The sequence below is a fragment of the Salvelinus alpinus genome, chromosome 17, assembly GCF_045679555.1.
Source record: "Salvelinus alpinus chromosome 17, SLU_Salpinus.1, whole genome shotgun sequence".
NCBI lineage: Eukaryota > Metazoa > Chordata > Actinopteri > Salmoniformes > Salmonidae > Salvelinus > Salvelinus alpinus.
Window position 1 is genome coordinate 15,342,726 of NC_092102.1, and position 27,486 is coordinate 15,370,211.

Consider the following 27,486-nt stretch of genomic DNA (forward strand, 5'->3'; position numbering starts at 1 on the left):
GAGATTATCTGCACATTTGGACTTGTCTGTCTGCTTCCTCCTGGATCTGCCTTCAGAATAGCCTGTTACACTGCATGATTACATCTGATTGATTTCGGGACGTTCCTTTTGTAAAATGCCCACTTCTGTTAGTTGCACCCTCTTCTCTTCGGCCCTCTCCTCCGCAGGTCTTTCTTTAGGCAGCCTCGGGGGCTTGAAGGGGGCCGCCGGTGGTGGTGGGTAGTATGGCTGTTTGAAGCTCGGTGTGGTTTGACAGGCTGGTCTTGTGGTGTGATGCAGGAACGGAAAGGGAGTTACTCTGTGCCAAATGTTAGCTGTTGGCTTGTCTGGCTCCATCAGGCCCAGAAATCAAAAGTGTCTTTTATGAGGTGTTGTAAAGAAGAAAGGCTGGTTTGACGGAGTGTGCTGCTCTGCGCCAGTCTCAGACTGAAACGCCACGGGGACACAAGAGGTTACCAGTCCCACCTGCTGCCTGCCTGCCTTCCTGCTCTGGCTTGGGCTGCCCACCTTGTCTGGAAGTTGGAAGTGTCAACGTTTATTTTACAGGACACAGCAGGTGTAAAACAGTACAGTGAAATCTTTCCCAAACAATGCAGTATTTAACATCAAGGTAAGAGGGAATAATATCACTAAAATAAAATGAGTAATAGGAAGAACCATAGAAGGTAAGCTACTGTATATGCAGGGTCAGTGCCAGGAGCATAGTTACAATCTGCAGGTACCCATACAACATTATAGAACTCAGAACGTCAGGTCTACAAGTCAGAAAACCCACGTATGCAATATTTGCATTTGTGGAACGGGGACTGATGATTCTTCATGTACATGGCAATGCCATAGAGGGCGTTTCTCTCTCTCTTTATCTCTCACTCTCTCTCTCTCAGACAGTGTGCATACACACATATGTCTGCGTGTGTGTTTCGTGACTTGGTGCTGGTTATGACAGCGGGGTGAAAATTCCTGTGGGGTGGGTTAAGTTGGTGGGTTCTCTGCTCTGTCTGTCTACATTGGTGTGTTTCCTCTCCTCTTCTCCCCCTCTCCCTTCCTCTCCCTCTCCACTCCTCTCCTTCTTCTCCCCTCCTCTCCCTCTCCTTTTTTTCCTCTCCTCTCCCTCTGCTCTCCCTCTCCTTCATCTCCTCTCCCTCTCCTCCTCTCCTCTCCCTCTCCTCCCCTCCTTGCCCTCTCCTTCCTCTCCTCTCCCTCTACTCTTCCTCTTCTCCTCTCCCTCCACCACCTCTCCCTCTCCTTCCTCTTCTCTTCTCTTCCTCTCCTCCCCTCCTCTCCTCCTCTCATCTCCTCTCATCTCCTCTCCTCCTTTCCTCTGAGTGCTGAACCAGTCCATCTCCAGTTTTATTTATCACAGGCCTCAAACAAGCTGTAAAGGGACACTTTCCCAGTTGAAAGGTATACAGTGATTCAAGAGAGCTTACAGCAATAAACCTTGAACAGTAAAGTCATCAGAATTATTGGCAACGTTTCAACCTATCTTGACCACAGGGGTATAGAGCTGATAGTGTCAGTAGAATGAAGAGTTTAGCCTAGGGTTGGTACATGAGCTGTCAACCCATATAAAAAGCCATGACACCACAGAGGGAGAGGATAAAGAACTGCATCAGAGCCTCCGGAAGAAGGAAGTGCGACAAAAAGAGGAAGGAAACGTGTATGGTGCTAAAGGGCCTTACACAAGAGGGGTGGCAGGAAGAGGTGGGCAGAGAGAGAGAGAGAGAGAGAGGTGGCACGATACTGGCACTACAAACAATGGCGGGATGCCACTCTCTCTGTCCCCTATGTTGTGGCACAGGCTAGTTCTGGGGTTACTGTGACATAGTGGAGTAGTAGAAACATCCATCAAAAGTTGGAGCATACCTGTCTTTTTGTCTGTAGTGCAGTATTAAAGTAAAGTAGGGCTCTTCCTGTAGTGCAGCCTGTGCCATTGGGTTAGGTGCCAGGGGCTCTGCCCAGTGGGTCAGCTTACCTTTCAGCCCCACTGTTCCACAACCTCTTCCAATCTGGTGCCCTTCTGTCAGTCTGTCAGGCCACCCTGTCTAGTCTACACAGACACAACTGTCCGTCGCTCCCTCACACACTGCCTCACACACACGTGCACAGTACACCCTTACGGGGAAAAAACAGAAACACGTTTTCTTGTAGTCACATGTTCCATTTCATGTGAAGTCATGTGATTTTCCACATGTGAAATCATGTGGTTTTTCTGTAAAGACACTCACAGACAAAACACAAAACGCGTGCACACGCGCAGGCACACACACACACACACACACACACACACACACACACACACACACACACAGCGTTCAGATAGTCTCGGCCATTCTCATCTCACTCTCTAGCCTCTGACAGTAACATTCAAGGAAAATAAAACACAGCTGTGGGTTCTTTAATGAAGCTAGAGATGTGGCCACCAGTGGAATGTAACTGTCTACAGTGAACACGACCAATATAAAGAGCCATGTACAGCGTTACAACTAGCACATACTAGCACCACGGCACATCAGAGCAGTACAGTGTGTGGAAGCCGATAGCAGAGGAGTGAAGTCTGTAGAGACTGGGCAGAGCCACTGGCTGGAAGAGTGCCCACTCTGAATTCAAAGTCCACAGTTCTATTCGCATACAGGCTAGCACACACACACACACACATTAGCCACATACGCACACACCCTCACTCACTCACATGCCAAGACTCCCTGGAACAGTGTCCCAGTGAAGATTCAATCATACCCACAGTCACGTAGACCACATCTACAGGCAGTCTATTGTGAAAGAAAAGTTGTTCCTCTGCCAGGGTGTCATATGCTAGCCTAGCTGCTCGGTTGAAATGAGGGTTGTGCAACAACACAAAACGCCTGAGGCACTAGAGCTGGGCGATATGGACAGAGATCCATACCAAAATAATGAGAAATAGAATGATATGTTTATAACGTTCATTTGCACCAGTTAAGCTACTTTCGTATATTACCATTACCATTACAACTACCACTACTGCTAGGAATGTTGTAACTGTCAAATGTACCGTCAGTAATAGCCTGTATTAGCAGACTTATTTAATTTCTCACTTATCGTGATTATCGATACCAGTTCACTGCCCTCGATAAATGGTTGGCGCGGTCAGTGTTGATCATTTTCGGTTTATCGTCCCAGCTCTATGAGGCACACAATCCAGCCTTTGCTCTGCTCACAATTCAATTGTTATTGCACCCACTCTCCTCTCCGCTTCACTCCACTCCTCTCCTCTCCACTCCACTCCACTCCACTCATCCCCTCTCCATTCCTCCCCTTTACACCCCACTCCACTAATCTCCTCTCCACTCCTCTCCTCTCCTTGCCTCTCCACTCCTTCCCTCTCCACTCCACTCCTCTCCACTCCATTCCTCTCCACTTCTCTCCTCTCCTCTCCACTCCTCCCCTCTCCCCTCCCCTCCACTCCTTGCCTCTCCACTCCACTCTACTCCGCTCCTCTCCACTCCTCTCCTTGCCTCTCCACTCCTCTCCTTGCCTCTCCACTCCTCACCTCTCCACTCCTCTCCTCTCCTCGCCTCTCCACTCCTCTCCTCTCCTCTCCTCTCCTCTCCTCTCCTCTCCTCTCCTCTCCTTTCTAGAGAAGACAAAACAACAGACAGGTTTAGAAAATCTCCAGAAAGCCCCTTCTCTTTTGTTCTCTGTTTGTCCTCCCTTCATTCTCTCCTTCTTCTATTGGATCGGTTCAACGTCAAGGGAAGTCAATTGGCCCAGTTGACGTTGACCTAGAATTGAATGTAAATGACCTTCAGCTAAACGGCTATTTCTGTCTAGTGCACTTACATTTCACGCCTAATGAGGTGCAGTGATAGGATGTTACTGATGTAACTCCGCAGATGGAGGGGTGTGTGTGTACGTGCATGCTTGTGTGTTTGTGCACTGTGCATGCGTGTCCGTGTGCCTACGTGTGTGTGTGTGCATGTTTGTGTGAGTGCGTGTGTGCGTGCGTTAGTGTGTGTGTGTGTGTGTGTGTGTGTGTGAGAGAGAGACTGGGGATTAGTGTAGGCCAGGGCAGTGCAGCTGGGCCACTTGTGTACAGAGGCCATTGAAAGAGAGGGATTAGAGGTAAACTGATACTTAGCAGGAAATGAGCAGTGGCTACTCATAACTCAACTATACCCTCCTCTCTTCTCTTCTCCTCCCCTCTGTCACCCCTTACACATAGCCCCCACCCACCACCTACCACCCACCTCTCGTCCATCACCAGCCTGCAGCCCTCCAGAGGGGGATTGTCATGCAAATTGAGGTCCAGGCTTCAGAACTGATAAGAGGGCCTCTCATTTCAGAAGCATTTGTTTTCTAAACAGAGATGAGCTGGGTTTGGGGGACAGGGGTAGACATGAAAAGACAGGGGAAGGGGCTCAGGGGGGTTGATTGATCATTAATGTGGGCCTGCTTTCTTGGGGTGGGGTAAATATGGAGCAGTATTTGGATAGGTGTGTATGTGTGTTTGCTTGTGTGTTTGCTTGCGCGTGTGTGTGTGTGTGTGCGTGTGCGTGTGCGTGTGCGTGTGCGTGTGTGTGTGTGTGTGTGTGAGAGAGAGAGAGAACAGGAGTCGTATTCTGTTTTACCACGGCAGCAACCAGTTCCTTCTCTGTCCTAGTTTATCTTTCTCTCTCTCACTTCATCCTCCTTCTCTATCTCTCTCGCTGCCCCCACTCTCTTTCTCTTGTTCCACCTCTCCGTTACTCAGACAGTGTCAGTCAGTAACAGACAGTATCCATTTCTAGACCCCACACAGGAGTTGTCCTTTTCAAAGGGTTCGTCAACACTTGGCCCCAGAGTCTCGTTTACTGCTGTTATTATTGCATGAACACACAAGTTCCTGGCACATTCACCGCGGTTCCACTCGTTCCCTGTGTTTGATACATTCAGGGCCACGAGGATAGCTGCAGCTCCACTGCTGCAGAAACAATGTGCATACTCAATGGCAATATGAGTCCAGACACAGTCATTTATTTTCAAGTGGTTAGAGTAGAGGGTGATTTGTTACTTTAGTATTGTGATTATTCCTCGAACAGATTTAACAGATTTACCTCAAGCTGTTTCTGAGAAGGAATTTAGGCTGTGGACAATGATTATCTCTAGTAGTAGTAGTAGTAGTAGTAGTAGTAGTATCCATAGTAGTGGCAGTAGTAGCAGTAGTAACAGTAGCAGAGTTACAGTGGCAGCAGTAGTAGCAGTAGTAACAGAAGCAGAGTTACAGTGGCAGCAGTAGTAGCAGTAGTAACAATAGCAGAGTTAGTGGCAGCAGCAGTAGCAGTAGTAACAGTAGCAGAGTTACTGTGGCAGCAGTAGTAGCAGTAGTAACAGTAGCAGAGTTACAGTGGCAGTAGTAGTAGCAGTAGTAACAGTAGCAGAGTTACAGTGGCAGCAGTAGTAGCAGTAGTAACAGTAGCAGAGTTACAGTGGCACCAGCAGTAGCAGTAGTAAGAGTAGCAGAGTTACAGTGGCAGCAGTAGTATCAGTAGTAACAGTAGCAGAGTGACAGTGGCAGCAGCAGTAGCAGTAGTAACAGTAGCAGAGTTACAGTGGCAGTAGCAGTAGCAGAGTTACAGTGGCAGCATCAGTAGCAGTAGTAGCAGTAGCAGAGTTACAGTGGCAGCAGCAGTAGCAGAGGTACAGTGGCAGCAGTAGTAGCAGTAGTAACAATAGCAGAGTTACAGTGGCAGTAGTAGTAGCAGTAGTAACAGTAGCAGAGTTACAGTGGCAGCAGCAGTAGCAGTAGTAACAATAGCAGAGTTACAGTGGCAGCAGTAGTATCAGTAGTAACAGTAGCAGAGTTACAGTGGCAGCAGTAGTATCAGTAGTAACAGTAGCAGAGTGACAGTGGCAGCAGCAGTAGCAGTAGTAACAGTAGCAGAGTGACAGTGGCAGCAGCAGTAGCAGAGTTACAGTGGCAGCAGCAGTAGCAGTAGTAACAGTAGCAGAGTTACAGTGGCAGCAGCAGTAGTAACAGTAGCAGAGTTACAGTGGCAGCAGTAGTATCAGTAGTAACAGTAGCAGAGTTACAGTGGCAGCAGTAGTATCAGTAGTAACAGTAGCAGAGTTACAGTGGCAGCAGTAGTATCAGTAGTAACAGTAGCAGAGTGACAGTGGAGGCAGCAGTAGCAGTAGTAACAGTAGCAGAGTTACAGTGGCAGTAGTAGTAGCAGAGCAGAGGTACAGTGGCAGCAGCAGTAGCAGTAGTAACAGTAGCAGAGTTACAGTGGCAGCAGTAGTAGCAGTAGTAACAGTAGCAGAGTTACAGTGGCAGCAGCAGTAGCAGTAGTAACAGTAGCAGAGTTACAGTGGCAGCAGTAGTATCAGTAGTAACAGTAGCAGAGTTACAGTGGCAGCAGTAGTAGCAGTAGTAACAGTAGCAGAGTTACAGTGGCAGCAGCAGTAGCAGAGTTACAGTGGCAGCAGCAGTAGCAGTAATAACAGTAGCAGAGTTACAGTGGCAGCAACAGTAGCAGTAGTAACAGTTGCAGAGTTACAGTGGCAGCAGTAGTAGCAGTAGCAGAGTTACAGTGGCAGCAGCAGTAGCAGTAGTAACAGTAGCAGAGTTACAGTGGCAGCAGTAGTATCAGTAGTAACAGTAGCAGAGTTACAGTGGCAGCAGTAGTATCAGTAGTAACAGTAGCAGAGTGACAGTGGCAGCAGCAGTAGCAGTAGTAACAGTAGCAGAGTTACAGTGGCAGTAGTAGTAGCAGAGCAGAGGTACAGTGGCAGCAGCAGTAGCAGTAGTAACAGTAGCAGAGTTACAGTGGCAGCAGTAGTAGCAGTAGTAACAGTAGCAGAGTTACAGTGGCAGCAGCAGTAGCAGTAGTAACAGTAGCAGGGTTACAGTGGCAGCAGTAGTATCAGTAGTAACAGTAGCAGAGTTACAGTGGCAGCAGTAGTAGCAGTAGTAACAGTAGCAGAGTTACAGTGGCAGCAGCAGTAGCAGAGTTACAGTGGCAGCAGTAGTATCAGTAGTAACAGTAGCAGAGTTACAGTGGCAGCAGTAGTATCAGTAGTAACAGTAGCAGAGTGACAGTGGCAGCAGCAGTAGCAGTAGTAACAGTAGCAGAGTTACAGTGGCAGTAGTAGTAGCAGAGCAGAGGTACAGTGGCAGCAGCAGTAGCAGTAGTAACAGTAGCAGAGTTACAGTGGCAGCAGTAGTAGCAGTAGTAACAGTAGCAGAGTTACAGTGGCAGCAGCAGTAGCAGTAGTAACAGTAGCAGAGTTACAGTGGCAGCAGTAGTATCAGTAGTAACAGTAGCAGAGTTACAGTGGCAGCAGTAGTAGCAGTAGTAACAGTAGCAGAGTTACAGTGGCAGCAGCAGTAGCAGAGTTACAGTGGCAGCAGCAGTAGCAGTAATAACAGTAGCAGAGTTACAGTGGCAGCAACAGTAGCAGTAGTAACAGTTGCAGAGTTACAGTGGCAGCAGTAGTAGCAGTAGCAGAGTTACAGTGGCAGCAGCAGTAGCAGTAGTAACAGTAGCAGAGTTACAGTGGCAGCAGTAGTAGAAGTAGTAACAGTAGCAGAGTTACAGTGGCAACAGTCGTATCAGTAGTAACAGTAGCAGAGTTACAGTGGCAGCAGTAGTAGCAGTAGTAACAGTAACAGAGTTACAGTGGCAACAGTCGTATCAGTAGTAACAGTAGCAGAGTTACAGTGGCAGCAGTAGTAGCAGTAGTAACAGTAACAGAGTTACAGTGGCAGCAGCAGTAGCAGAGTTACAGTGGCAGCAGCAGAGCAGTAGTAACAGTAGCAGAGTTACAGTGGCAGCAGCAGTAGCAGTAGTAACAGTAGCAGAGTTACAGTGGCAGCAGCAGTAGCAGTAGTAACAGTAGCAGAGTTAGTGGCAGCAGCAGTAGCAGTAGTAACAGTAGCAGAGTGACAGTGGCAGCAGCAGTAGCAGTAGTAACAGTAGCAGAGTTACAGTGGCAGCAGTAGTAACAGTAGCAGAGTTACAGTGGCAGCAGCAGTAGCAGTAGTAACAGTAGCAGAGTTACAGTGGCAGCAGCAGTAGCAGTAGTAACAGTAGCAGAGTTAGTGGCAGCAGTAGTAGCAGTAGTAACAGTAGAAGAGTTACAGTGGCAGCAGTAGTATCAGTAGTAACAGTAGCAGAGTTACAGTGGCAGCAGCAGTAGTAACAGTAGCAGAGTTACAGTGGCAGCAGTAGTAGCAGTAGTAATAGTAGCAGAGTTACAGTGGCAGCAGTAGTAGCAGTAGTAACAGTAGCAGAGTTACAGTGGCAGCAGCAGTAGCAGTAGTAAGAGTAGCAGAGTTACAGTGGCAGCAGTAGTATCAGTAGTAACAGTAGCAGTGACAGTGGCAGCAGCAGTAGCAGTAGTAACAGTAGCAGAGTTACAGTGGCAGTAGCAGTAGCAGTAGCAGAGTTACAGTGGCAGCATCAGTAGCAGTAGTAGCAGTAGCAGAGTTACAGTGGCAGCAGCAGTAGCAGAGGTACAGTGGCAGCAGTAGTAGCAGTAGTAACAGTAGCAGAGTTACAGTGGCAGCAGCAGTAGCAGTAGTAACAATAGCAGAGTTACAGTGGCAGCAGTAGTATCAGTAGTAACAGTAGCAGAGTTACAGTGGCAGCAGTAGTATCAGTAGTAACAGTAGCAGAGTGACAGTGGCAGCAGCAGTAGCAGTAGTAACAGTAGCAGAGTGACAGTGGCAGCACCAGTAGCAGAGTTACAGTGGCAGCAGCAGTAGCAGTAGTAACAGTAGCAGAGTTACAGTGGCAGCAGCAGTAGTAACAGTAGCAGAGTTACAGTGGCAGCAGTAGTATCAGTAGTAACAGTAGCAGAGTTACAGTGGCAGCAGTAGTATCAGTAGTAACAGTAGCAGAGTGACAGTGGCAGCAGCAGTAGCAGTAGTAACAGTAGCAGAGTTACAGTGGCAGTAGTAGTAGCAGAGCAGAGGTGCAGTGGCAGCAGCAGTAGCAGTAGTAACAGTAGCAGAGTTACAGTGGCAGCAGTAGTAGCAGTAGTAACAGTAGCAGAGTTACAGTGGCAGCAGCAGTAGCAGTAGTAACAGTAGCAGAGTTACAGTGGCAGCAGCAGTAGCAGTAGTAACAGTAGCAGAGTTACAGTGGCAGCAGTAGTATCAGTAGTAACAGTAGCAGAGTTACAGTGGCAGCAGTAGTAGCAGTAGTAACAGTAGCAGAGTTACAGTGGCAGCAGCAGTAGCAGAGTTACAGTGGCAGCAGCAGTAGCAGTAATAACAGTAGCAGAGTTACAGTGGCAGCAACAGTAGCAGTAGTAACAGTTGCAGAGTTACAGTGGCAGCAGTAGTAGCAGTAGCAGAGTTACAGTGGCAGCAGCAGTAGCAGTAGTAACAGTAGCAGAGTTACAGTGGCAGCAGTAGTATCAGTAGTAACAGTAGCAGAGTTACAGTGGCAGCAGTAGTATCAGTAGTAACAGTAGCAGAGTGACAGTGGCAGCAGCAGTAGCAGTAGTAACAGTAGCAGAGTTACAGTGGCAGTAGTAGTAGCAGAGCAGAGGTACAGTGGCAGCAGCAGTAGCAGTAGTAACAGTAGCAGAGTTACAGTGGCAGCAGTAGTAGCAGTAGTAACAGTAGCAGAGTTACAGTGGCAGCAGCAGTAGCAGTAGTAACAGTAGCAGAGTTACAGTGGCAGCAGCAGTAGCAGTAGTAACAGTAGCAGAGTTACAGTGGCAGCAGTAGTAGCAGTAGTAACAGTAGCAGAGTTACAGTGGCAGCAGCAGTAGCAGTAGTAACAATAGCAGAGTTACAGTGGCAGCAGTAGTATCAGTAGTAACAGTAGCAGAGTTACAGTGGCAGCAGTAGTATCAGTAGTAACAGTAGCAGAGTGACAGTGGCAGCAGCAGTAGCAGTAGTAACAGTAGCAGAGTGACAGTGGCAGCAGCAGTAGCAGAGTTACAGTGGCAGCAGCAGTAGCAGTAGTAACAGTAGCAGAGTTACAGTGGCAGCAGCAGTAGTAACAGTAGCAGAGTTACAGTGGCAGCAGTAGTATCAGTAGTAACAGTAGCAGAGTTACAGTGGCAGCAGTAGTATCAGTAGTAACAGTAGCAGAGTTACAGTGGCAGCAGTAGTATCAGTAGTAACAGTAGCAGAGTGACAGTGGCAGCAGCAGTAGCAGTAGTAACAGTAGCAGAGTTACAGTGGCAGTAGTAGTAGCAGAGCAGAGGTACAGTGGCAGCAGCAGTAGCAGTAGTAACAGTAGCAGAGTTACAGTGGCAGCAGTAGTAGCAGTAGTAACAGTAGCAGAGTTACAGTGGCAGCAGCAGTAGCAGTAGTAACAGTAGCAGAGTTACAGTGGCAGCAGTAGTATCAGTAGTAACAGTAGCAGAGTTACAGTGGCAGCAGTAGTAGCAGTAGTAACAGTAGCAGAGTTACAGTGGCAGCAGCAGTAGCAGAGTTACAGTGGCAGCAGCAGTAGCAGTAATAACAGTAGCAGAGTTACAGTGGCAGCAACAGTAGCAGTAGTAACAGTTGCAGAGTTACAGTGGCAGCAGTAGTAGCAGTAGCAGAGTTACAGTGGCAGCAGCAGTAGCAGTAGTAACAGTAGCAGAGTTACAGTGGCAGCAGTAGTATCAGTAGTAACAGTAGCAGAGTTACAGTGGCAGCAGTAGTATCAGTAGTAACAGTAGCAGAGTGACAGTGGCAGCAGCAGTAGCAGTAGTAACAGTAGCAGAGTTACAGTGGCAGTAGTAGTAGCAGAGCAGAGGTACAGTGGCAGCAGCAGTAGCAGTAGTAACAGTAGCAGAGTTACAGTGGCAGCAGTAGTAGCAGTAGTAACAGTAGCAGAGTTACAGTGGCAGCAGCAGTAGCAGTAGTAACAGTAGCAGGGTTACAGTGGCAGCAGTAGTATCAGTAGTAACAGTAGCAGAGTTACAGTGGCAGCAGTAGTAGCAGTAGTAACAGTAGCAGAGTTACAGTGGCAGCAGCAGTAGCAGAGTTACAGTGGCAGCAGTAGTATCAGTAGTAACAGTAGCAGAGTAACAGTGGCAGCAGTAGTATCAGTAGTAACAGTAGCAGAGTGACAGTGGCAGCAGCAGTAGCAGTAGTAACAGTAGCAGAGTTACAGTGGCAGTAGTAGTAGCAGAGCAGAGGTACAGTGGCAGCAGCAGTAGCAGTAGTAACAGTAGCAGAGTTACAGTGGCAGCAGTAGTAGCAGTAGTAACAGTAGCAGAGTTACAGTGGCAGCAGCAGTAGCAGTAGTAACAGTAGCAGAGTTACAGTGGCAGCAGTAGTATCAGTAGTAACAGTAGCAGAGTTACAGTGGCAGCAGCAGTAGCAGAGTTACAGTGGCAGCAGCAGTAGCAGTAATAACAGTAGCAGAGTTACAGTGGCAGCAACAGTAGCAGTAGTAACAGTTGCAGAGTTACAGTGGCAGCAGTAGTAGCAGTAGCAGAGTTACAGTGGCAGCAGCAGTAGCAGTAGTAACAGTAGCAGAGTTACAGTGGCAGCAGTAGTAGAAGTAGTAACAGTAGCAGAGTTACAGTGGCAACAGTCGTATCAGTAGTAACAGTAGCAGAGTTACAGTGGCAGCAGTAGTAGCAGTAGTAACAGTAACAGAGTTACAGTGGCAACAGTCGTATCAGTAGTAACAGTAGCAGAGTTACAGTGGCAGCAGTAGTAGCAGTAGTAACAGTAACAGAGTTACAGTGGCAGCAGCAGTAGCAGAGTTACAGTGGCAGCAGCAGAGCAGTAGTAACAGTAGCAGAGTTACAGTGGCAGCAGCAGTAGCAGTAGTAACAGTAGCAGAGTTACAGTGGCAGCAGCAGTAGCAGTAGTAACAGTAGCAGAGTTAGTGGCAGCAGCAGTAGCAGTAGTAACAGTAGCAGAGTGACAGTGGCAGCAGCAGTAGCAGTAGTAACAGTAGCAGAGTTACAGTGGCAGCAGTAGTAACAGTAGCAGAGTTACAGTGGCAGCAGCAGTAGCAGTAGTAACAGTAGCAGAGTTACAGTGGCAGCAGCAGTAGCAGTAGTAACAGTAGCAGAGTTAGTGGCAGCAGTAGTAGCAGTAGTAACAGTAGAAGAGTTACAGTGGCAGCAGTAGTATCAGTAGTAACAGTAGCAGAGTTACAGTGGCAGCAGCAGTAGTAACAGTAGCAGAGTTACAGTGGCAGCAGTAGTAGCAGTAGTAATAGTAGCAGAGTTACAGTGGCAGCAGTAGTAGCAGTAGTAACAGTAGCAGAGTTACAGTGGCAGCAGCAGTAGCAGTAGTAAGAGTAGCAGAGTTACAGTGGCAGCAGTAGTATCAGTAGTAACAGTAGCAGTGACAGTGGCAGCAGCAGTAGCAGTAGTAACAGTAGCAGAGTTACAGTGGCAGTAGCAGTAGCAGTAGCAGAGTTACAGTGGCAGCATCAGTAGCAGTAGTAGCAGTAGCAGAGTTACAGTGGCAGCAGCAGTAGCAGAGGTACAGTGGCAGCAGTAGTAGCAGTAGTAACAGTAGCAGAGTTACAGTGGCAGCAGCAGTAGCAGTAGTAACAATAGCAGAGTTACAGTGGCAGCAGTAGTATCAGTAGTAACAGTAGCAGAGTTACAGTGGCAGCAGTAGTATCAGTAGTAACAGTAGCAGAGTGACAGTGGCAGCAGCAGTAGCAGTAGTAACAGTAGCAGAGTGACAGTGGCAGCACCAGTAGCAGAGTTACAGTGGCAGCAGCAGTAGCAGTAGTAACAGTAGCAGAGTTACAGTGGCAGCAGCAGTAGTAACAGTAGCAGAGTTACAGTGGCAGCAGTAGTATCAGTAGTAACAGTAGCAGAGTTACAGTGGCAGCAGTAGTATCAGTAGTAACAGTAGCAGAGTGACAGTGGCAGCAGCAGTAGCAGTAGTAACAGTAGCAGAGTTACAGTGGCAGTAGTAGTAGCAGAGCAGAGGTGCAGTGGCAGCAGCAGTAGCAGTAGTAACAGTAGCAGAGTTACAGTGGCAGCAGTAGTAGCAGTAGTAACAGTAGCAGAGTTACAGTGGCAGCAGCAGTAGCAGTAGTAACAGTAGCAGAGTTACAGTGGCAGCAGTAGTATCAGTAGTAACAGTAGCAGAGTTACAGTGGCAGCAGTAGTAGCAGTAGTAACAGTAGCAGAGTTACAGTGGCAGCAGCAGTAGCAGAGTTACAGTGGCAGCAGCAGTAGCAGTAATAACAGTAGCAGAGTTACAGTGGCAGCAACAGTAGCAGTAGTAACAGTTGCAGAGTTACAGTGGCAGCAGTAGTAGCAGTAGCAGAGTTACAGTGGCAGCAGCAGTAGCAGTAGTAACAGTAGCAGAGTTACAGTGGCAGCAGTAGTATCAGTAGTAACAGTAGCAGAGTTACAGTGGCAGCAGTAGTATCAGTAGTAACAGTAGCAGAGTGACAGTGGCAGCAGCAGTAGCAGTAGTAACAGTAGCAGAGTTACAGTGGCAGTAGTAGTAGCAGAGCAGAGGTACAGTGGCAGCAGCAGTAGCAGTAGTAACAGTAGCAGAGTTACAGTGGCAGCAGTAGTAGCAGTAGTAACAGTAGCAGAGTTACAGTGGCAGCAGCAGTAGCAGTAGTAACAGTAGCAGAGTTACAGTGGCAGCAGTAGTATCAGTAGTAACAGTAGCAGAGTTACAGTGGCAGCAGTAGTAGCAGTAGTAACAGTAGCAGAGTTACAGTGGCAGCAACAGTAGCAGAGTTACAGTGGCAGCAGCAGTAGCAGTAATAACAGTAGCAGAGTTACAGTGGCAGCAACAGTAGCAGTAGTAACAGTTGCAGAGTTACAGTGGCAGCAGTAGTAGCAGTAGCAGAGTTACAGTGGCAGCAGTAGTAGAAGTAGTAACAGTAGCAGAGTTACAGTGGCAACAGTCGTATCAGTAGTAACAGTAGCAGAGTTACAGTGGCAGCAGTAGTAGCAGTAGTAACAGTAGCAGAGTTACAGTGGCAGCAGTAGTATCAGTAGTAACAGTAGCAGAGTGACAGTGGCAGCAGCAGTAGCAGTAGTAACAGTAGCAGAGTTACAGTGGCAGTAGTAGTAGCAGAGCAGAGGTACAGTGGCAGCAGCAGTAGCAGTAGTAACAGTAGCAGAGTTACAGTGGCAGCAGTAGTAGCAGCAGTAACAGTAGCAGAGTTACAGTGGCAGCAGCAGTAGCAGTAGTAACAGTAGCAGAGTTACAGTGGCAGCAGTAGTATCAGTAGTAACAGTAGCAGAGTTACAGTGGCAGCAGTAGTAGCAGTAGTAACAGTAGCAGAGTTACAGTGGCAGCAGCAGTAGCAGAGTTACAGTGGCAGCAGCAGTAGCAGTAATAACAGTAGCAGAGTTACAGTGGCAGCAACAGTAGCAGTAGTAACAGTTGCAGAGTTACAGTGGCAGCAGTAGTAGCAGTAGCAGAGTTACAGTAGCAGTAGCAGTAGTAACAGTAGCAGAGTTACAGTGGCAGCAGTAGTAGAAGTAGTAACAGTAGCAGAGTTACAGTGGCAACAGTCGTATCAGTAGTAACAGTAGCAGAGTTACAGTGGCAGCAGTAGTAGCAGTAGTAACAGTAACAGAGTTACAGTGGCAGCAGCAGTAGCAGAGTTACAGTGGCAGCAGCAGAGCAGTAGTAACAGTAGCAGAGTTACAGTGGCAGCAGCAGTAGCAGTAGTAACAGTAGCAGAGTTACAGTGGCAGCAGCAGTAGCAGTAGTAACAGTAGCAGAGTTAGTGGCAGCAGCAGTAGCAGTAGTAACAGTAGCAGAGTGACAGTGGCAGCAGCAGTAGCAGTAGTAACAGTAGCAGAGTTACAGTGGCAGCAGTAGTAACAGTAGCAGAGTTACAGTGGCAGCAGCAGTAGCAGTAGTAACAGTAGCAGAGTTACAGTGGCAGCAGCAGTAGCAGTAGTAACAGTAGCAGAGTTAGTGGCAGCAGTAGTAGCAGTAGTAACAGTAGCAGAGTTACAGTGGCAGCAGTAGTATCAGTAGTAACAGTAGCAGAGTTACAGTGGCAGCAGCAGTAGTAACAGTAGCAGAGTTACAGTGGCAGCAGTAGTAGCAGTAGTAATAGTAGCAGAGTTACAGTGGCAGCAGTAGTAGCAGTAGTAACAGTAGCAGAGTTACAGTGGCAGCAGCAGTAGCAGTAGTAACAGTAGCAGAGTTACAGTGGCAGCAGCAGTAGCAGTAGTAACAGTAGCAGAGTTACAGTGACAGCAGCAGTAGCTAACAGCCATAGCAGTAATGGTCATCTTGGTATCGAACAAGGCTAGCCCTGAGCGGCAACAACTGTGTCCTCCTCCCACCCCCTCCCCTTTTCTGTCCCCTGGCTTTCGCCGTTTTTTATCAAAGTCCTCCTTTTTTACCCCCTTTTTTCTTATTTTTGAAGTCCCCACTCTCGTAAAAAGGCAAGCTGGTGGTTTGGCCTGAGCCCAGGGTATGAGGGAAAGGGGGAGAGGAGGGAAGGGGGACTGGAGGAGGGGGGATTGTAGGTTAAGTTTAAGCTAGCCCTGTGGTTTCCATTGAATGTGTTAGGGGGAGGCGGGGGGCAGTAAAAGTTAGAATTCTAGAGCCTCCCTGTTTTTATTTTATGATTGGCGCTGCTTTTTTTTCACGGGCCTGGGTCTACAGCTAGTGGTGTGAATAGCTGCCCAAGGTGACTGGATCCTAATAAAGGCCTGGCCAGCAGGGATGGGGCCTCCAGCCCAGCCATGAGACTATCTTTATAGACCAGCTTATAAGTCTGGGCCTCTATTAAACCCTGACAGGGCCAAGCTGAGGAATTTAGGGCCAGGAAACGAGAGGAATATAGGGTTTGTTTGTCAGGGGGTGGTGGAGTTTGGAGGCTGGAGCTGGAGAAGTTGGGGAGTTGAAGTTTGAGGGGTGACCAGGGGTGAAAGTTGAAAGAAGTGGTGTTGGGAGGGGGGGGGGGGTCAACATGTGTGGTGTGCCTGTTACTGAGAGTGTGCAGTGTCTGTGTGTTTGTCAGTGTGTGTGTGTGTGTGTGTGTGTGTGTGTGTGTGTGGCAGGTGTCGGCATGTCTGTTGGCGTGTGCGCACGCGTGCGTGCATGCGTGTGTCGTGCGCGCACCTGTGTGTGTGTGTGAGTGTGTGTCTCTCTTGGGAAGTATGGAATCCAGACGTGGTGTAGCTCAGTGCCCAAAGGAGCATATTTCGAACATAATTATGTTTAATTTAGCGTAGGAGCATGTGACTCAAGGTACAACTGTGACGTCAGTGGGTATGGCAGTCAGCGTGTGGGACTGGGTTTGAGTCTGCAGTCTGCAGCAGTGGGAGGGGCAGACCGAAGCGGACACCAGTTGTGCATGGACATTTTGGTCTCTCATCTTCCTCTACCTTAGCTACCTTGTGGGGTGTGTGGCAGATTTCTCCTGAGGCAAGTGGATGCCAGTCTCAGTGAGCCAGTCACTGTGGAATGAGGGATCCCTAGCTGCAGCCACAGCCCCGCCCATTCAGCCGCCAGGCCCTATCAGAGACTGAGATCTGTCAATCTAATCAATCACACCTCCACTTATCCTCACTTATCTGCCTGTTGTAAAATGGTTTGTTTTCTTTACCTCTGTCAATTACAGCCTCAGCACTGGGGACATGGGACTAAAAGTCATGTCTTCCATTCCATTCTGACTGTGTCTATCTTCTCACTACCAATAGTCAGCCAAAATCTCCCTGTCTTTATTTGGTGTAGTCTAACCTAAGCATGCCTGAGTGAAACTGTACGATAATGGCTCGCTAACAGCAGTATTCGACTGCAAGCAAAAATGTAACAAAATCAAACAACTCATCCACCTCTCTTATATTCTGCAGCGGTGGAGACCCAGAGCACCAGCTCAGAGGAGATGGTTCCCAGCTCTCCCTCTCCACCTCCCCCGCCACGCATCTACAAGCCCTGCTTCGTGTGCCAGGACAAGTCCTCCGGCTATCACTACGGGGTCAGCTCCTGTGAGGGCTGCAAGGTGAGGAGGCCCCTGCTTTAGCTTCATGATCATCAGCATCACCACACACACTGACAACACTCAAACTTAACACTGGCAGGCAGCATGCAAATGGTCTAGTTTCTAAAAAAAGTATGTCCAAAAGTATGTCCAAAAGTATGACGTAGCGAACGCTGTAGGATAGAGCAGGTGAAAGTATTGAACACAAGATGTCGAGACGTCGCCATAGGAATGTAAGAGATCAAAGCCTGGATGAGGAAATCATAACAGTACAAAACGTACTAAAATGTTTCAGTTGGGAGTCCCGGGATCTGATAAATGAACAGACATGAAAGGTTGAAAGAGAACGTGGCCGTTACAATGTCACTCCCTCCATCGGACCGCGTTTCATCTTCTCCTTTCCCTCTCTTCTCTCGTCTCCAGGGTTTCTTCCGACGCAGTATCCAGAAGAACATGGTGTACACCTGTCACCGAGACAAGAACTGCCAGATCAACAAGGTCACCAGGAACCGCTGCCAGTACTGCCGACTGCAGAAGTGCTTCGAGGTCGGCATGTCCAAGGAAGGTGAGAGACGTAAGAGAGGCTGGGGGATGGGGGCTACTGACCTAGGACATCCAGGCCCTGTGATACGGAAGCAGGAACGCAAGCACACACACTCATGCACAAACACACACATGGAAGTGCACACACACACTCAGAGTATATAAACAAAGCACTCAATATGCTTTTAGATAGTCACTGGCATAGTTTGATCTAAAATGATTCACCCAGGAGGAAGTAGGAAGTGAAACGAAGAAGCAGCAGGGTGGTGATTTGGAAAGACTGGGCACAGTACCACCCTTATGACTAATCATGTTACTAAATGACTCTTCTTGCGAATCAGCGTCCCAAATGACACCCTATTCCCTATATAGTGCACTGCTTTTGTCCGGTGCAAAGTAGTGCACTTTCTAGGTTACAGGGTGCCCTTAGGGACACAGACTAGGTGTTTCACCAGTCATCTCACTCTCAACACACCCTTGCCCTACCAAAACCCCTCACCTTTCGCTCACACTTTCATTTCAGTATAGTCGCTCTCTGTAAAAATAGCCTTTTTGACTTGGCTCCAACTGATCATTCTGTTATGACAAATACAAAAAATGAGAGTGATAGCAAATTCTTGGTCACAAAGACCTCAATTTACTCAATGTGACTGTGTATTTCTGTGAGAGAGTGTGTGCGAGGTGAGGTGAGTGGTAGGAAGGTTTGCCCATGGGACACTTATGTGGGTGTATTGTTTGTGTGGGATGTGTGTTAGGACGTGGATCACATTGTCCCCCTGCTATTTCTGGATATCCTGAGAGGAAGGAAAGAATGGGAGGAGGGAGAGAGAGGGAGGAAGAGGGAGGGAGATAACAGTGAATGGAGAGATAGTGTCATCACTTTGTTTAAGTGCTGTTATAAGCTGGATTGTATAATATGGCTCACTAACTGGTACGTAACATCACCGAATTGCGGCGAGTTAGTGGGAAGCCAACAGAAATTCTCACTCACGTGTTGTTATGTTCCTCCTTCTGCTCTTCCTCTCCTCCTCTTCCACCTCATCCCCCTCTTAATCCTCCTCTTCCTCTTCTCCTCCCTAGCAGTGCGTAACGACAGGAACAAGAAGAAGAAGGACGTGAAGGAGGAGTTGGTGCCGCCGGAGAGTTATGAGCTGAGTGGCGAGCTGGAGGAGCTGGTCAACAAAGTCAGCAAGGCCCACAAAGACACCTTCCCCTCACTGCTGCAGCTGGGCAAATACCACACCGTAAGAGTCTCACACATTTTGATATTTGTCCTTTTTTCCTGTTAGAACATACTGATTCACATCCCATGTAAAGACACTAATCCACTATGAACATGTACACTTTCCCAACTCAAAAGGCCAGTTTAGGGTAAATCAAATTTCTCCAAATCAAATCAAATGTCATTGGTCACATACACATATTTAGCAGATGTTATTGCGGGTGTAGCGAAATGCTTGTGTTCCTAGCTCCAACAGTGCAGTAGTATCTAACAATACACAACAATACACACAAATCTAAAAGTAAAAGAATGGAATTAAGAAATATATAAATATTAGGACGAGCAATGTCGGCGTGGCATTGACTAAAATACAGTAGAATAGAATACAGTATATACATACGAAATTAGTAAAGCAGTATGTAAACATCATTAAAGTGACTGTGACTAGTGTTCCATTATTAAAGTGGTCAGTGATTCCATGTCTATGTATATAGGGCAGCAGCCTCTAAGGTGTAGGGTTGAGTAACCGGGTGTTAGCTAGCTAGTGACAGTGACTAAGTTCAGGGCAGGGTACTGGGTGGAGGCCGGCTAGTGATGGATATTTAACAGTCTGATGGCCTTGATAGAAGCTGTTTTTCAGTCTCTCGGTCCCAGCTTTGATGCACCTGTACTGACCTCGCCTTCTGGATGATAGCGGGGTGAACAGGTCGTGGCTTATGTCCTTGATGATCTTTTTGGCCTTCCTGTGACATCGGGTGCTGTAAGAGTCCTGGAGGGCATGCAGTGTGCACCCGGTGATACGTTGGGCAGACCGCACCACCCTCTGGAGAGCGGTGTGGTTGCGGGCGGTGCAGTTGCCATACCAGGCAGTGATACAGCCTGACAGGACGCTCTCAATGGTGCATTTGTAAAAGTTTGTGAGGGTTTTGGGGGCCAAGCCACATTTCTTCAGCCTCCTGAGGTTGAAGATGCGCTGTTGCGCCTTCTTCACCACACTGTCTGTGTGGGTGGATAATTTCAGCTTGTCAGTGATGTGTACGCCGAGGAACTTGAATCTTTCCACCTTCTCCACTGTGATTCCATCAATGCGGATAGGGGCGTGCTTCCTCTGCTGTTTTCTGAAGTCCACGATAAGCTCCTTAGTTTTGAGGGAGACGTTATTTTCCTGGCACCACTACACCAGGGCCCTCACCTCCTCCCTGTAGGCTGTCTCGTCATTGTTGGTAATCAGGCCTACTACTGTTGTCATCTGCAAACTTGATGATTGAGTTGGAGTGGTGCGTGACCTCGCAGTCATGGGTGAACAGGGAGTACAGGAGGTGGCTGAGCACGCACCCTTGAGGGGCCCTTGTGTTGAGGATCAGCGAAGTGGAGGTGTTGTTTCCTACCTTCACCACCTGGGGGCGGCCCGTCAATGAACAGCATTCTTACATAGGTATTCCTCTTGTCCAGATGGGATAGGGTAGTGTGCAGTGTGATGGCGATTGCATGGTCTGTGGACCTATTGGGGCAGTAAGCAAATTGAAGTGGGTCTAGGGTGACAGGTAAGGTAGAGGTGATATGATCCTTAACTAGCCTCTCAAAGCACTTCATGATGACAGAAGTGAATGTTATGGATCGATAGTCATTTAGTTCAGTTACCTTTGCTTTCTTGGGTACAGGAACAATGGTGGACATCTTGAAGCATGTGGGGACAACAGACTGGGATAGGGAGAGATTGAATATGTCCGTAAACACTACAGTCAGCTGATCTGCGCATGCTCTGAGGACGCGGCTAAGTATGCCGTCTGGGCCGGCAGCCTTGCAAGAGTCAATACGCTTAAATGTCTTACTCACATCGGCCACGGAGAACGAGAGCCCACAGTCCTTGGGAGCGGGCCGTGTCGGTGGCACTGTGTTAACCTCAAAGCGGGCGAAGGTGTTTAGCTTGTCCGGAAGCAAGACATCGGTGTCCGCGACGTGGCTGGTTTTTCCCTTTGTGGTCCGTGATTGTCTGTAGACCCTGCCACATACAGTGGGGAAAAAAAGTATTTAGTCAGCCACCAATTGTGCAAGTTCTCCCACTTAAAAAGATGAGAGAGGCCTGTAATTTTCATCATAGGTACACTTCAACTATGACAGACAAAATGAGAAAAGAAAATCCAGAAAATCACATTGTAGGATTTTTTGGAAAATAAGTATTTGGTCACCTACAAACAAGCAAGATTTCTGGCTCTCACAGACCTGTAACTTCTTCTTTAAGAGGCTCCTCTGTCCTCCACTCGTTACCTGTATTAATGGCACCTGTTTGAACTTGTTATCAGTATAAAAGACACCTGTCCACAACCTCAAACAGTCACACTGCACTGCACTACAGACCCTGGTTCGATCCCGGGCTGTATCACAACCAGCCGTGATCGGGAGTCCCATAGGGCGGCACACATTTGGCCCAGCGTCGTTCGGGTTAGGGGAGGGTTTGGCCGAGGTAGGCCGTCATTGTAAAATAAGAATTTGTTCTTCACTGACTTGCCTAGTTAAATAAAGGTAGAAATATATAAATAATACCCAATAGCTCTTCTACCTGATCAATGTCTAATAAGAACCCTGTCTGTGTCCCTGCCATCCCCACGCTCACTATCTCGCTCTCTTTCTGTCTCTCCCGTCCTCCAGAACTCCAGTGCAGAGCAGCGCGTGCAGCTGGACCTGGGGCTGTGGGATAAGTTCAGTGAGCTCTCCACCAAGTGCATCATCAAGATCGTGGAGTTTGCCAAGCGCCTCCCCGGCTTCACCACCCTCACCATCGCTGACCAGATCACCCTCCTCAAGTCAGCCTGCCTGGACATCCTGGTACTTACCTGGTTCTTTCTATCTCCTCATCTGCTCTGTCAACGGACCTTGTTAAATTCTCTGGGACTCAGAGACGTGGCAATGTAATGATGAGGGGATACTGCCTATCAGTGGATAGTGGCGGTATTGCAAGAGTAGGCCCACGTGTAGGGGTCGTGCTGTATAGAGGGAAAGGTGAACAGATGACGACAGATTAGATTGTTGTTTAATGGACAATCGATAAAGAACATAGCCTACTATATGGTTTAGCCTTCCTGTTGAATTTTTTTATTTATATCCTTCCCCCTCTCTTTTTCGGTCTTTCCATCTCTCCCCCTCCCTCTTTCACCCCTAGATGTTGAGGATCTGCACGCGCTACACCCCAGAGCAGGACACCATGACCTTCTCAGACGGGCTGACCCTGAACCGGACCCAGATGCACAACGCAGGCTTCGGCCCGCTCACAGACCTGGTGTTTGCCTTCGCTGGCCAGCTGCTGCCTCTGGAGATGGACGACACAGAGACTGGCCTCCTCAGCGCCATCTCCCTCATCTCTGGAGGTACTGCACACTGAGGGGATTAATACTATTTTACTGCTAGCCAATAAAACATTAAGAACTAATACAGACCTAAATGTCTTTGAGGTGTTAGGCCGCGATAACATCCTCACTCAGTTACAATACCAGTAGAAATGTGGGGATGAAATAGTTTGGTTGCACTACACTTGACACTTTATTTACTTGTAGTTGTTACCAATGACATGATACAATTGTAATGACCTAAAAATCATCAATTACATCGTTCCCATCCTAGTCTGATGGCTGTTATGTGTCCGGTTTGTCATGTATTGTGTATATAACTCGGTCCTCTCCCCCGTCCGTCCCTCAGACCGTATGGACCTGGAGGAGCCCCAGAAGGTGGACAAGCTGCAGGAGCCCCTGCTGGAGGCCCTGAAGATCTACGCTCGTCGCAGACGCCCCAACAAACCACACATGTTCCCCCGCATGCTGATGAAGATCACTGACCTCAGAGGCATCAGCACCAAGGGTCAGTATTGTTATAGTACAGAATAGTACACTACAATACACTAGACCACCACCTAACACACACAGTCCGAATAATACATATAGATTATGGTGGATGCAGAACATTCGAGATAGCACTTGGACGTCAGGATTACTTCCATAACGTCTGGAACATCTAGCACTATAAGCAAACGCTAAGACATTACTTTCCAGACTTGTTAACATTAATGTTTTTTCTGTGGTGTGTGAACAGGTGCTGAGAGGGCCATCACTCTGAAGATGGAGATCCCAGGCCCCATGCCTCCTCTGATCAGAGAGATGTTAGAGAACCCAGAGGCCTTCGAGGACCAGACAGAGAGCAGTGGAGAGAGCTCCCCACCGCCTGCCCCTCCTGCCGCTCCACCAGCCTCCACCAAGCCCCCCACCACCATGAAGACTGAGGCCGAGGACGAGGAGGACAGCTGGGGGACAGAGAACGGAAGTGAGCCCTCCCCAGAGGAGGAAGATGAGGATGATTATGATGATGGGGAGGAAGAGGACAGGGGCTCGGACAGTGAGGGGGAATCTTGGGCTCTGGAGAGTAGCAGCGAAGGGGATAGGAAGAGCCATGCTGGGAGGGTGCAGTGAGGAGGAGAGGCGATCACACACAAATACAGTCTGTTCACTCAAATACACACACTAACTGACGTAATCATACACACGCGTGTGCGCGCACACACACACACACACAGACACACATACACCCACCCTACCCCTTCCAATGCTGGCCCTCCCTCGCTTTCCTCTGTATCCTCTCCATCTCCCTACTGCACACCAGTCTCTCCAAGCAGGACATGACAGGACAGCAGAGACTTACACCTAACTGTACAGACACTATAACTCAGGTTCTCTGACTCACAGGTTCCTGATAAGTAACATGCAGACACGCAGAGAGACTTGCAGAGATACTATTATAAAAGAGGGACGGAGAGACGACATGATGCAACCGACTGGACTCGTGACCCCTGATATAGAGAAGAGGGAAGATGGCGTGATGACAACAAAGAAAACGGACTCTCTTTGACAAAAAAAAATCTAATTTTTTACTATCTTTTTGTTTGTATCTACTTAGAGGAAAGGCCAAAACAGATGAACTGAACTATAGATTATTTCCAACGGATGCAAAGCAAAACACGTTTCTCAAAAAGACGAACACAGGATGAAACCAAACTGAATATGCTAATCGATTATTTTGCTGTTATTTGCTTTTGAATATTGTTTAAAAAAAAATCTTGACTTTTCTTTCTCTTTCAATGTATTAATTAGTCCATACATATCTATATACCATTATATTTGGTTTGTTTGTAATCCTGGTTTTGTAAATGATTTCTTTAGATGAGGTTTTGTTTTTTGAGGAGTTTTCCATTGGATATCCAGAGAGAGACGAATCAGAATCCCAACTGGCAGACCTCGAACTGAATCTTCTTTCCAACTGCGCCGCTGGTGTTTTTTGGGCAGTTTTGCTCGCCGTAGATGTCAATGATAATCAACTCAGTAATGTTGTGTTACAGTGACTAAAGTTGTGATTTGTGTTGTTTATCAGGGGACTAGCATTAATCTATGTGCTTCCTTTCAACGCAACAAACTATGCTGTCGAATGGATAGTGTCTCAGTGCCAAAGTTAGCAACTCAACACACATTGACATATAAAATTATACACACGCACACACACACACACACACACACACACACTAAACCTCGAACCTATAACAGATGTGCCGTTTTGGCTTTGTTTGGTAGACAGAGATTGACCGTTGGCCGTAGTACTTGGCTGTGGCACTTTGATATCCTGTTTTATACTATACATCTTTATTGCCCAATATTGACAGTACAGTCAATGGCAATCTCATCTTATTCAGCAGTCATGCAATTGACGAACACAACGGAAATGTAGAGAACTATCATCAAATGCCTGTGAAACCGAAGCACTATTTAACAACGTACACAAGCAAACACTCACTGACACATGATCAACACACACACAGACACACACAAGTTCAAACCAGGAACTGTTATGGACAACGACATGAAAACAGACTTCTCAGGGCTTCTCTGTTACTAAGGACCAAACCCTAGCTGCCGCCAAGCTGTAGGGTGCGCTAGAAACAGGCAATATTTATGTGTGTGTATTTTTGACTCAGTCAGTCGGATCTGACCAGTTAACTCCTAGCTCTGTGTACATAGAAGATAGATGACTGGTCTACAAACGGTGTGGATGCCAGCCAGTCTGTTACCCTTTTCACACTATCATGCCAACCCAAACCAAACCAGTGCTGGCATAGATATTCTATTTTCACATTGTCCTTTCCAGCACAGTTGCAGGAACTATGGTGGGTGCATAGCCAGGCCAGCTCTGTACAGCTTAGTTTGGCTCGGCTCACTAGTGTGAAAAGCACTCGTCTGTCTCAGACCAGACCTGGCCAGCAGCATTGTCAATGACCTGCCTGACCTGTGCTCTGTGCTGCTGGCATCCAAGAAACCAACTGCCTTCTCATCCAAAGCCATTACATCATCATGTCTTTGTAATGTTGTAGGATATACCCTCTCTCTGTCTTCTTCAATGAAGTGGCAGGCCAATGTGTCCTCCTGTCATTTCTACTTCTCAATCTTCTATGTTGCCAACATGTCCCAGTCAATATGTAACCAACTGTTCATAATGCAGCTGGCTACGTGTACATCCAGAGTTTTGTATACAGTCTGGCTACGAAGATACAGTATATGAACAGGAAAGCAACAGACTCCTCCCAGCGGTAGCGAAAGAGGCCTACTGTACAGTTCTCTCTGAATGTGGTCCTCCTAGTTGGTTTTGAGTGTGTGTACAGGCTTTAGCATGTCTCCTCTGTCATTGGGTGAATGTTCTCTGTACGGTGCTGTGACGTCACACAGGATCGCGGAGAAGCAGAGCGGCGAGGTTTGATGACCTCATTTCCTCTCGGCCTGCCCTGCCAAGCCTTCATGATGCAAACGTTGCGATTACGTTGTTTTGATGCCGGTGTTCTTCTCTGTAAAACATGGCCACGGTATTGTCCAATCTTCTGTTCATACCAACTCTGTCATACAAAGAAAAAGCCATATGAACTGTAAGGCACAATAAATTACTTTTGTGAGATTAATATCATATTTCCTTTGAGAAATGTCTCATTCTCTTAAAATGTGTTGTAGCATTTTTTCTTATCAGTTATGAAACTCTTGGATGCACTTATGACACTGATGTGAATATTTCGTAAACAACCCTTCAAATGATTTGTTACCAAATGTTTTTCTAATAGCCCCCGTTCATTCACCAGCCGTGAGCCTTGCTACTGAGTCCATTTCATTAGAACTGAGCACTGCAATGACGTCATCAACACAATGACTACCAATAGTGGGCGCTCTTGCACTTTGGCTACAGAGAACAGCCAGCAGCAGCAGTGTCTGTACACCAGCCCTGCATATAGGATAGAACCGAGCAGGCACTAGTATTACCAGTGTGTTACAATTCGTTAATGTTGCCTCCTACTCTAGACAAATGCATACTTCCACTCCGTGTCCTTGGGACAGTGCTACAGTATATGCTGAGTGTACAAAACATTAGGAACACCTGCTCTTTCCATGACATAGACTGACCAGGTGAATCCAGGTGAAGCTATGATCCCTTACTGATGTCACTTTTTAAATCCTCTTAAAATCAGTGTAGATGAAGGGGAGGAGAAAGGTTAAAGAAAGCCTTGAGGCAATTGAGACAATGATTGTGTATGTGTGTCATTCAGAGGGTGAATGGGCAAGATGTAAGTGTCTTTAAATGGGTTATGGCAGTAGATTCCCAGTTTGTGTCAAGAACTGCAATGCTGCTGGGTTTTCCCCGTTTTTCACGCTCAACAGTATCCTGTGCGTATCAAGAACGGTCCACCACCCAAAGGACATCCAGCCAACTTGACACAACTGTGGGAAGCATTGGCGTCAACATGGGCCAACATCCCTGTGGGGCAACTCAATATTAGGAAGGTGTTCTTAATGTTTTGTACACTCAGTGTATTATAGCCTCTATGGTTGTTTTTATTAATAGACGTAGACACTAGAGTGAAGAGTGATAAACAGAGATGGGGTTCTATCAACTATATGATTGCCATAATTAACTATCGTTAAAAATACAGATCAATAAAGAGGGACTGGGGATTAGAATAAGGTCCATATATTATTAGCTGCTTTACAAGGACTGAAGCTAAATGACCTCATATATTCAACCCCAATAACACGTTGCTATGGGAACCCCGGGGCAATGGGTAGGAGTGTTGGGGTAGTAGGGGATTTAAAGAGGCAGGGTGGTATTTTGGGGGTTTCATCGCCACCTTTCCAATTATACTAGCGATGATTAGTCAATTGATGGTTGGAGCAGATATCCTCTCCAGGTTATTAATGGCGCAAAGCAACTACAAGGTTACAAGGAAGTATACAAGTGAAAAGTAAGAACGGGTGAATAGAAGCGACAAGGATCGCCAGAAGGGAGAAAGCTGCATACAGTTCTAGTCTACCCCAGGACGGAGGTTAGCAGCTTCGTTCTATTACTCAGAGAGCATACTGATTACTCAGAAATCCTGGTAGAGAATCAATAATGAATCATCCTTCATGAACCATACAGGAACTGGCCTGAATAGAGTAAACCAAGAACTGGGTTTGCTTGTGCTGAACATGGGCAATTTGCATTGATTTCTAGACGTGCTTGCTTGGTGAGTTAGATGACGTGGCTAGTGGCTACCAGCGTTCTCCGAGAGTAGGTTGGTCCCGTTCTGTAGCCAACTCTTCTATCGTCGTCATGCCTTGCAACACCGGTCTGGGAGGACAGAACACTGGTAGTGCTGTCTGCAACACCGGTCTGGGAGGACAGAACACTGGTAGTGCTGTCTACAACACCGGCCTGGGAGGACAGAACACTGGTAGTGCTGTCTGCAACACCGGTCTGGGAGGACAGAACACTGGTAGTGCTGTCTGCAACACCGGTCTGGGA

The 27,486-nt window shown here is 47.5% G+C and overlaps 1 protein-coding gene across 5 annotated transcripts in view; it reads left to right on the top strand.

Moving 5' to 3' along the window:
* LOC139542244 (retinoic acid receptor gamma-A) overlaps nucleotides 1–25,622 on the top strand; it is an 88,537-nt gene extending 62,915 nt beyond the window's left edge. For 2 of the 5 annotated variants that reach the window (XM_071347437.1, XM_071347440.1), the window contains 7 exons: nucleotides 16,741–16,889; nucleotides 17,292–17,442; nucleotides 18,495–18,655; nucleotides 21,283–21,459; nucleotides 21,794–21,998; nucleotides 22,327–22,485; nucleotides 22,717–25,622. In XM_071347437.1, coding sequence (XP_071203538.1) covers nucleotides 16,741–16,889; nucleotides 17,292–17,442; nucleotides 18,495–18,655; nucleotides 21,283–21,459; nucleotides 21,794–21,998; nucleotides 22,327–22,485; nucleotides 22,717–23,090 — 1,376 coding nt within the window. In that variant the 3' untranslated portion in view covers nucleotides 23,091–25,622. Of the gene's footprint in view, nucleotides 1–16,740; nucleotides 16,890–17,291; nucleotides 17,443–18,491; nucleotides 18,656–21,282; nucleotides 21,460–21,793; nucleotides 21,999–22,326; nucleotides 22,486–22,716 lie in introns of all 5 variants that reach the window. The other 3 variants (XM_071347438.1, XM_071347441.1, XM_071347439.1) reach the window with 2 other exon arrangements.
* Nucleotides 25,623–27,486: the final 1,864 nt, after the last annotated feature.